This window comes from Phascolarctos cinereus, unplaced genomic scaffold (genome assembly GCF_003287225.1).
Source record: "Phascolarctos cinereus isolate Bilbo 61053 unplaced genomic scaffold, phaCin_HiC Scaffold_8;HRSCAF=390, whole genome shotgun sequence".
NCBI lineage: Eukaryota > Metazoa > Chordata > Mammalia > Diprotodontia > Phascolarctidae > Phascolarctos > Phascolarctos cinereus.
The window spans coordinates 3,610,363-3,620,628 of record NW_027556291.1 but is presented as its reverse complement, the minus strand read 5'-3'; the positions used below and the strand labels follow the sequence as shown (position 1 = coordinate 3,620,628).

General features: G+C 51.2%; 1 protein-coding gene across 1 annotated transcript; it reads left to right on the top strand.

Annotated features, from left to right (window-relative positions):
- The first annotated feature begins 2,132 nt into the window (after positions 1–2,132).
- BMP15 (bone morphogenetic protein 15) lies at positions 2,133–9,979 on the top strand. The gene is made up of 2 exons (XM_020978925.2): positions 2,133–2,756; positions 8,319–9,979. Exons 1-2 carry the CDS (start codon positions 2,324–2,326, stop codon positions 9,143–9,145), a joined length of 1,260 nt encoding a protein of 419 aa, XP_020834584.1. The 5' UTR covers positions 2,133–2,323; the 3' UTR covers positions 9,146–9,979.
- Positions 9,980–10,266: the final 287 nt, after the last annotated feature.

Genomic DNA, 10,266 nt, shown 5'->3' with positions numbered 1-10,266 from the left:
AGAATTGGAAATTGAAGGGATGCCCATCAGTTGGGGAATGGCTGAACAAGTTGTGGTATATGAATGGAATGGAATACTATTGTGCTATAGGAAATGATGAGCAGGCAGACTTCAGAAAAACCTGGAAAACTTGTATGGACTGATGCTGAGTGAAGTGAGCAGAACCAGGAGAATGTTGTACATAGTAACAGCCACACTGTGCAATGACTGACTTTGATAGACTTAGCCCTTCTCAGCAATACAAGGATCTAAGACACCTCCAAAAGTCTCATGATGGAAAATGCTGTCCACATCCAAAGAAAGAACCATGGAGTTTGAATACAGATCGAAGCATACTATTTGCTCTCCCTCTTTTTTTTTTTTGTTTCTGCTATCTTGTGATGCCTCCCATTGGTTCTAATTCTTTTTTACAACATGACTAATGTGAAAATTTAAAAAAAAAAAAGACAATGAAGGACTAACAAAAATATCATAGGGTTGTTATGATTTGCGTTTCTCTCATTATCAGTGAGTCTGTTGTCCTTTCCTATGGTTGGTAATAGTTTGTGGTTCTTTTTTTGGTCTCTGTTCATATCTTTTGACTAGAAAACTTTTCTAATATTAAGTGTTGTCCAGAAAGGGAATAGGTCGTTTTGTAACATGGTAGACTCCCTGATGGTGGTGAGTCTTGTTGGGAATGCTCAATTCAATTCCACAAGCACCTGATGTGAAGGGTAACGAAGTGGATAGAGTGTGGCCCTTTTGTGTCAGGAATATCGGGGACTTTCAATCCTGCCTCAGACAGTTAGGCAAGGAAGGCACTTGATGTCTCCCCCAAGCAGTTTCTTCATGGACACATTCTTAAATGGACACATTCAAGTTCATGAGCCCCAGGTTAAGAACCTCTACCCTAGAGGTAGGTAGGTCGCGATTCAAGCTTTTGTCTAACACACAGTGGCTGCGTGATCATGTCACACAGTCAGTTTCAGGTGTCACAGACAGCTTGGCATGCATGGAGTGTTTTTATACCTTGAGTCCTCTATCATGAAATCATAGGGCTGGGACTTCTTAACAAATGCAAAGTACTAGGGGAGGGGGTGCAAGCAGTAGTAAGGGGTCCTAAAAGGTCTTGTATAAGCAGTGGCTGGCACCTGAGCTGAGCCTTGAAGGGACTGAAGGACGTTAAGAGGGGAAGGTGATGTGGGAGAGCATTCCAGGGCAGGAGGGCTCTGCCTGTACAAAGGCCTGAAGCCAGGAATTCCATCTAGCTCAAAGGTATTGTGTTTGTACACAGTTTGGACTGTTTTAGACACTGGGGATACAAAGATGGAAAAGAATAATCTAAGCTTTCAAGGAGCTTCCCTTATGAAGAGGTGGGGGAAAAGATGCCCTCCAATGCTCAGAACAAATTTTAAGTGCAGAGAGCCTAAATGCACATATGGAAAAGACTGTACAAAGCTCTTCTTGCGTGCTAAATGCTGGGGAGATAGAAAATTGAGACTTCTTCCTGGGGAAATCAGGGATAGAGGGCACCAGGCAGCCTCCAAGGAAGGCAGGGTTGCAGTAGGCCTTGTAGTGGGAGGCCACTGGGGGGCCAGTTCAGCTCTGGGACTCTATAGGGCTTAGTGATTCCAGTACAGCTCAGCCTGGATTAATTCCCTCCTACCTTTGAGATCCAATTAGCCTGGGACCCTGAGCTGAGGTCTGACCAGTGAGGTTAGACCTCAATTCAGCGGGTGGAATTGGATGGTAGGGATTCTGAGTCTGGGATCCTGTGTCTGTCAGCACCTCCCTTGCTTCTGCAGAAAGTCCAAGTTGGAACAGACTTGCTCAAGGGCAGCCCAGAGTGTGACCAGGTAGGCATGAGCAGCCACTGGTGGTGCCTTAGAGCAGGGGCTGGCAGGGCCAAGTCTGGCCAGGGGAGGTTGGGGCCCTCTTCTGCTGGCTCTTACCAGCTGCCCGCTTTAAGGGAAGGAAAAGAGGAAGCCAAGGAGAGGCCTAGGGCCCTTAAGCCTTGGTGGACGTCTGGCTTGCCCCTTTAAGTGGAGAAGTGAGCTGTCCTCTCTTCTCTAGGTCTGCCCCTAGGGAGTTCTCATCTAGATTGCCTCCTTAGGAAAGCAGCTGGCAGTCAGGAAGAAGAATTGCGGGCTTCCTGGAGGGGGAGCCAACCGTGGGCCTCCTCCACACGCGGCCCGTCCCTCCCCTCCCCTCTAGGCAGCTCATAAGAGGTCTGGGGGCAGGCAGGGAATCACCTGAGTGAGGCAGGACGGGAGAGTTGAGCGCACCTTGCAGGCTTCCTCGTTGGCCCTTCGAGGGCACCTAGGCTGGGCTGAGCCCTGGGCTGATGCCTTCACCCCGGCCCCAGGACCCCCCCGCCCGAGTCCAGCTGTCTTCTAGCCTAGGTCCCCGAGTGCCCGTGGTTTCCCCGCGGCTCCCTACCCCATTCTTCCCATCCATGGGCCCCATGGGCACAGGCTGGTTCCTGTGGGCACTGCTCTTTGCCCTGGGGCTGAGCTCCCAGACGGGTGTCCATGCCCAGGATGCTGTGGCGCTGGCCCAGGTGCCCACGTTGCTGCCCCTGCTTGGGGCGCTGCTGCAAGAAGCGCCCCGAAAGTCACCCAGACGGCGGCTGACTCGCGGGCGCCCCCTGCAGTACATGCTGGAGCTGTACCGACAGAACGCCGACCCGCACGGGCGCCCGCGGGAGAAGCGCATCTTCAGTGCCAATGCCGTGAGGTTGGTGAGGCCGGCGGGCCGCCGCGCGCTGCCCCCCCGAGGTGAGTGGGGCAGGAGCAGTGGCCCGGGGGGGTGGGGAGTGGAGTGGAGTGGCGGGGAGGGAACTCTAGCGGCCAGCGAACCCAAACAGCCTCTCATCTTACAGAGGAGGAAACTGAGGCACTCCAGGACGAGGGACGCCAGCTGCGGCTGAAAAAAGTGCCCTCCCTTCAAGGGGTGGTGGTGGTGCTAAGCTGGAGAAGCATGCGGAGGCCTCCGCACCTGCCCTCCCTTCTTTCCTTCGTTCCTCACCCCAGCCCCCTGCGGGTCTCAGGGCCTCGGGGCCAAGACGTGACTCATCCCTTTCCCTGCAGCAGGGAGAGAGGGAGAGCACCCCGCCACTTCCCAGCTGAGGCGCCCCACCCTGCTCCTGGAAGCCCAGGATGAGGTAAAGGAACAGAGGGCTCCTCCCTCCTTCCTCACTCTGGTCTAAGTAGGGCCCCTTTGCTCCCCAGGGTTCAGCAGCACCGGCCAGAGGTTCTTAGGTACCTGCTTAGGGTGGGAGGTGTTCAGTAGCTCGGGGCTAAAAGGCCAGTCCCTGAAAGGCAGAGGTTTAATGTGGTCAACGTGAATGATTTCTGACCCCTACACTTCCCTGGTCCTCAGTTTCCCCATCTTTAAAATTGGGATGATAATGCCCAAAGTATATATTTTACCTCACGGTGTGGCTGCTGGGAGGCTCAAAGGAGACGGTGTGTAAAGTGCTTTTGAATTTTAAATCACTTTATACAACTGCTCTGGAATTTACATAGTCTTAGAGACTTGCCTGAGCACTAACCAGTAGACAAATGACTTGCCCAAGGTCACAATGAAGCTAATAAACACAGGTTTTTAAACAACACTTATTAAGTACCTACTGTGTGCCAGACACTGGGGAATACAAAGAAAGGCAAAAGACAGCCCCTGCCCTCGAGAAGCTCCCTTGAGGCCAAATGGGGCAGTCTTAGCTCTTGAGGCCACCTCTGCTGTTCCGGTGCTTGACAATTGCTAAATGCACATCCATGTTTTTCCTAGTTACTCACTACCGGTAGTCATTGCTGCAAGCTTCAGAGTAGAGATTCTTTACTTTGAGGGGACCTCTGGGCCCCTTGAACAGGCAGCCTGAGGGAACCTCTAAACCCCTTCTCAGAAGAATGTTTTCTAATGCAACAAATACGATGCGTAGGATTACAAAAGAAATCCATTCTATTGAAATCCGGTGATAAAAATATTGTGCAAAGCAAGTTGCTAGACCCCAGTTTCAGATTTAAAATTGTAGGAGGCCTTGCAAATGATTTACTCCAGCCCCTTCATTTTCTAGAAGAGGCCCCTGCCTGAACTTCAGCCCAGAGACCTTAGGAGACCCACTCAAGGTCACACAGCTCCTAGGTTACCGAGTTCTCTGACTCCCTTCCACCTGCAGGAACTCAAGCAGCCTCAGAAGGCCAATTGCACCTGTGCCTGTAAACCCCACCCCCGAGCCAATTAGGCAGATAACTGATTTTAATTGGTCTTAGTCTTTTCCCCTGGGCTGGAAGGAAGAGGCCCTGCAGGCACCTTAGGAAGGTTGATTGATGGCTAAGAGTCTAAACCTGGGTAAAGACTACTTGGTGTTTGCCTATGACTTTGGCCTCCAGCCTTTGTCTGTGCTTGAAGGCCCCCCCCCCGAAACCTTGGGGAGTACAGGGGAAGGTGCCCTCAGTCTGCCTGGTTCCTCCTAGTTCTGGGGCTGAGGCCTTGGCGAGAACCTTGGGCTAAGTGATGGCTGAGGTTCCCTTCCACTCAGGTTAGGACCTCCCAAGCCTTCAGTCTGAGCAGTCTTTCCTCTGGGTCAGCCACTTGGTGTCAGGGTAGCCTCAGGCTTGGTGGAAAGCTGGCCTCAAGCCCTCTGCTCCCAGGGAGTGGGTGTGGAAAAATCTGGCTGCCTGGGGCTTCTCATCCTAGCTCTGCCTCAGCTGAGGGAGACTGAGGAGGCTGCCAAGGAGGCCCTTCAAGCTGGGGCCTGGGGAGAGGCAGCCAGAAGAATGGAGGAAGTAGGGGGACACAGGGAGGGCAGCAGAGGAAGGGTGGAGCCTGGGAGGAGGAAGATGCTTGGGAGTGGAGGTGAGTCACTTTTTCCTGACAGGGAGAGCAAGCTAGCCTCGGGTTATGTCACTCTATGGCCCCCCAGGACCCAGCCACTTCTCAAATGAAAGACCAACCCATCCCCAAGGGCCCTTCCTACCCTGACAGATGCTTGATTGTGGTCATGGCAATAACAGACAACCAATGAGAATTTACAAAGTGCCTACTACGTACTAGGCACTGGGAATGCCTACAAGGAGCTGACTACATTGGGGGAACATAGACTATGCATAAAGATTTGGAGGGGCATGAAACAGGTGGTGCCTGGGCTGTGCCTTGAGGGCACTGAGAGATTCAAAGAGGTAGAGGTGAGAAAGGAGTGTGCCCCAGGCCTGGGGGAGCCCTGGTACAAAAGTATGGAAGAGATGGCAAAACTTCTCTGTAAGTAACACCAAGCAGGAAAATTTGGCTAAACCATAGAGCACATGAAGGCTGGAAAGGAGGGTTGGAGCCAGTTTCAAAAGTCGAACGGAGGTCCTCGTGTTTTATTCTTAAGACTCTAGGCAACCTCTTCAGTTTCTTGAGCTTGGGAATGGCATGGTTTAGGAATTCCTGAATCTGGACTTTAGGAAAGTCACTTGGGCAGCTAACAGAATGGACCGGAGTCAGGGACGTTAATTAGGAGGCTCTTGAAGTAGACCAGGTGAGAGGTGATGGAGGGCCAGACAGGTGGCCGCCTGAGTAGAGAGAAGGGGATTGATGGTGGTAGGAAGAAAAGGAAGCAACAAAAGATTGGCCAACTGGCTGGGGGGGGGGCAGAGAACAAAGGAGGCTCCAAGCCCCCTTTTCCCCGGAGATGGGAGGGCTGTTCATTTGAATGGGCCCTCATCATGGGACGGGCATCTCTGGCTGTGTGTTGATCTGTACTGGAGTTTGAGGGTACCCAGAGGTCCTGGGCAACCTGTTGACTGAAGGTGAACCCAATCATTGTTCAGCACAGACCAGGTTTTTTCTCCAGTTCTTTGGGAGTTTGAACAGCCTAGTAATAACAACATTTCTCTTGCCCTTAGAAGGTTTGCAAAGGAATTTATGTTAATTGTCTCCATTTTACAAATGAGGGAAGTGAGGCTCAGAGAGAACACATAGCTAGGAAGTCCCAGGGCTGAGATCAGAATCCAGGACTCTCCTGGTACCACTCTTGCCCCCTTTCTACTCCACCAGCACAAAAATTAAATCTCATGGAAAGAAAAGCCAAATTATCTCCATGCTCCCTAAAATGAGGTGCTTTGTTTGAGGATCCATTAGGCAGGCTTTTGGGGCACACACACACACCCCTGTGAGATGTATCCCCTCTTGGCAGAAGAGAGCTGACTGCCTTGGTCTCTTTCCATTCTCTCCTCCACGAGAAGGCATCATACCAACAGCTCACACAGGTCCTTGAGCTACATTTATTTATTTAAGTGCTAGGAGACCCGTGAGGTTAGGAACTGAGACTCTCCATCTTTAGCCTAAGCCCTTGGCTCTGTGCACAGTAGGTATACCCTCCTTGGAGTCACTATGAGGCGCCTTCTCTCTCACTGTAAACTCTACTCCAGATTCTACTTCTGAGAGACTCCTTCAGTTCTCAGTTCTTCTGTATCTAGCTTCTTATCCCCTATTTCTGGTCCACACCCCAGTTCAGTTCTCCTCTAGCTAAAGAGACCCATGTTAATTAAAATGAAAATGTAGTCCTAAAACTTAGAGCCTAGAGAGGATCTTTGAGGACTTTTAGTTAATGTTCTCCCCATTTTAGAGCTGAGGAAACTGAGGTCTAAAGGGGTCGTGACTTGTCCAAGGCCTCCCAGGTAGGAAGTAGCAAAGTGGAATCTTGGTTCCAAACCGAGGACCAGTAGCTGGGGTAGAGGAACTGGAAGAAGCTCCCTTTCTGGGACTGAGCCAGTTCCCTGCCCCCATAGGCTTGTAGCTTTGCTTGCTTTCTTTTGGGGAAAACAAACTTAGCTATTTTGTATTTGGCAGACACCAAGATCACTTGCCCATCTGTCCCCAAACACCTCCCCTACTGAAACAAAAACAAAAGCTTGTGTCAAATAAATATATTTAAATAAAGCAAATCTACATGTTGGGGTCTGAAAATGTACAGCTCTTGCTGCATCTGGTGTGAGGAGTCTGTCCAGCAGCTTGCTTAGCGCTCCCAAACCTTTCCTCCTTTGGTTTTTCCTTCCATTATTGTCACTGTATACAATGTTCTCCTAGTTCTGCTCCCTTTGCTTTGCATCAGTTGCTACAAGTCTTTCCAGGACTCTCTGAAATTGAATCATTTCACATGGTCCTGTAATATTCCACTGGGGAAAAGGGGAGAATGGGAATATCTCTAGCACCTGCTATATGCCAGGCATTGTGCTAAGCATTTCTGTAATTATTGTCTCATTTGCTCCTCCCAACAACCCTTCGAGGTAGGTGTTATTATTATCCCATTTTACAGCTGAGGAAACTGAGGCATGCAGGGATTAGATGACTTGCCCAGGGTCATGAAGCTAGTAAGTTTCTGAGGCTAAATTTGAACTCTGATCTCATTCCAGGCCCAGTGTGTTGCCTCTCCGTAATTATTTCTAGCCCTTTTCCATAACAAGGGCTATTCGAAATGTCTTGGTCCCAGGGTAGACACAATTGAATGACTTGCTGGCCATAGCTAGGAATTTCTTTGCAGAATGGCTTGCCATTTCTCTTAACTGCTGCCTTGCCTATGGCTGGAGTCCCCGCTTGCTGGCCCAGGGAATCTCTGCTGAAATTCCTCGCTGGCAAGGGACACTGATGAAGGAAGGGAGAGCACATCCGGTGGGTTCTCTGCATTGGCCTTGGGTCTGACTCCATCTTTTCATCTTTGCTGAGCATGTGGTTCTTGAAAGGTTTAGGTTTGGGTTTTTTGATGAAGAATCAGAGTAGGTAGGAACACCCCCTAAGGAAAGTGATACCATAGAAAGAGCACTAGGTTGGGGTAAGAAGGACCTGGGTTTGAATCCTGTCTTTGCCAGGTCTTGGCTTTGTAACCTTAGGCAAGTGGTTTAACTTCTCTGGGCCTTTGTTTTCTCTTCTGTAAAATGAGACATTTCCATCTCCTGTCTCCATGCCTGGAATGCCTTCCCTCCTTGGCCTCTCAGAATCCTTTATCTCTCTTCTTTATTCTTTTCTTCTCTTCCCCTACCGTCCAGTTACTCTTGTTCTCTCCCTCCTCAGATTTCTTAACCGTATTCACATTATCAGACCCCAATCCCACTCTCTTTCCCCCTCCTCCTTCCCTCCAAGTCGAACATAAGCTTCTTGAGGACCACGCTTGTTTGTCCTCTCTATGGTGCCCACCACACACAGGAGCTCAATAAGTACTTGTTGTCTTGGCCTCTTGTTGACCAGCTAATGGCTTCGAGAGGGGAGAAGGCCTAACAGAACTCTCTGGTCAGGGAAAGTCCCTCTGGGCAGCTGGAAGCTGACTTTCTGTTCTTGTCACCTTCATTTTCTCGGTGCAGGTCCCTGGTATGTACAAACCCTAGACTTCCTGCTTGAGCCAAACCGTGACGTGGAGCAGCTGGTGAGGGCTGCTGTTGTTTACCGCCCTCACCTCCACCTGTCTCGCTCTCATCTTTCCTGCCATGTGGAACCCTGGGCCCACAAGAGCGCCATCCTCCTGGGAGGAGGCTCCCTGGGCTTTGCTCTGCCAGAGGCCTGGGCAGAGAGAGATCTCACCAATTACATTCAGCAGCAAGTCTGGCCTCCAAAGGGGAAGAGAGTCCTTCACATCCAAGTCAGGTGTCAGCAGCAAGAAAGGACAGAGGTTGGCCTTGGGTGGAGACAGGCCTTGGCTACTGACACTACTTTCCTGGTTCTGTATTTCAACAACACCTTTAAGAATGTGCCACAAACTGGGCTGCAAGAACTTGTGTTGAGGAACCCTGGGGGAGCTGATCTCTTTTCCCTGGCCCGGCGAGTCCGTCAGGTGGGCCCTGTGAGATCTGAGGCACCTGGCCAGTCGCTGGAGCAGACCCAGTGTTCTCTCCACCCTTTCCAGGTTAGCTTCCACCAGCTGGGCTGGGAGAACTGGATCATTGCCCCCCACCTGTACAGCCCCAACTACTGCAAGGGGGCCTGTCCACGAGTGCTACACTCTGGCCTCCACTCACCCAACCATGCCATCATTCAGAACCTTATCAACGAGCTGGTGGATGGAAGCATCCCTCGACCCTCGTGCGTCCCTTACAAGTACACGCCCATTAGTGTCCTGCTGATTGAGGCCAGTGGCAGCATCCTGTACAAAGAATATGAAGACATGATTGCCCAGTCCTGTACCTGCAGGTGAGCATGGAGGCCAGGAGGCTCCTGCTTGCCGGATACTATTGATCTCAAGGTGTGACACTCCTTTCACCAATCCCCAGACTCTTTATCTGCCACCCCCAACCCACCGGGCACAGTCACTCTTTGTCTGATGATCACCTCACTTTTGTACTCACAGTTGATTTAGAAACCAAACCCAGGCCTTGAAGACGACTGAGCACCTAATGTCTTAGGAGATTGTTCCTTTGGGGGTCCTGCCTTCTACTCTCTTTCTTCCTGTTGAGTGAGAAGCCATCTTTCTGGAAGAATCTTTGAGATTGATATGGTTGAAGGTGTGGCAGCTTGTTCTTTCAGAGTCCCAGCCCTAACCCCGAGACAAGTCCCACGCTTTCCCTTCAGGAGCCTCTGCTTGCCCCAGCCCAGGGCTGGGCAGAGCAGCCCTGAGCTCCAGGGGAAAAGGCCATCGGGCTTGTCTGAAATACAGATTTGGTGACGGGGATAGGGCAGGGAGGCCTCCTAGGGTAGGGGCCAGGGTTCTGGGCACTCATGGCTCCTGCATCTGTTCTGGGCCAACAGCCTTTGCTCTCACAGTGGCTGTCCCTTCTGGAGTCCCATTATTCTCCAGCTGCTACTTGGGCCCTCGTGGCCCATTCCTTGCTTATCCAGGATGCAGGAGGAAGTGGGCTGAGGGGGGATTCCTGGGATTGATTGTTTATAGGATTCATATCTCTTCAACCCATGTGTATTTGGTGGGGAAGAGGGAATGAGGAGCTCAGATCCCTTCCTTGTGCCTTTTAAAAAAAAAATTCTAGGACAGAAAAGGCTTCCCTGAATGGTTTCTCATTTTATGTGCAAGTAAAGCCAGCCCATGAGATGGACTGTGTGTCACTGGGAGCTAGCCTGTGGGGAGGGGGCAGGGGTGGAGGGCCCACAGGCAGGCAGCTCCAGCATGCTACTTCAGGATAGGGTGGGAGGCCCCACTATGCTAGGCCAGGGGTGGAGGGCAGGCAGTCACTCACAGCTTTGCTGTTAATTTTAAACTCTACTAAGGCCAAGGGCCGTGGCTGTGGGCCCAGCACTTCCTTGAGGAAGTTCTGACGCCGCATGAGCCAAGTTTGAAGGGCCTGCTGGAGATGGGGCCCTTAT

Excerpts from the sequence above, each read along its gene's own strand:
- BMP15 (XM_020978925.2), top strand. The coding sequence starts at position 2,324 with ATGCCTTCACCCCGGCCCCAGGACCCCCCCGCCCGAGTCCAGCTGTCT. Across the intron at positions 2,757-8,318 it reads CCGCGCGCTGCCCCCCCGAG|GTCCCTGGTATGTACAAACC; the intron begins GTGAGTGGGGCA and ends TTCTCGGTGCAG.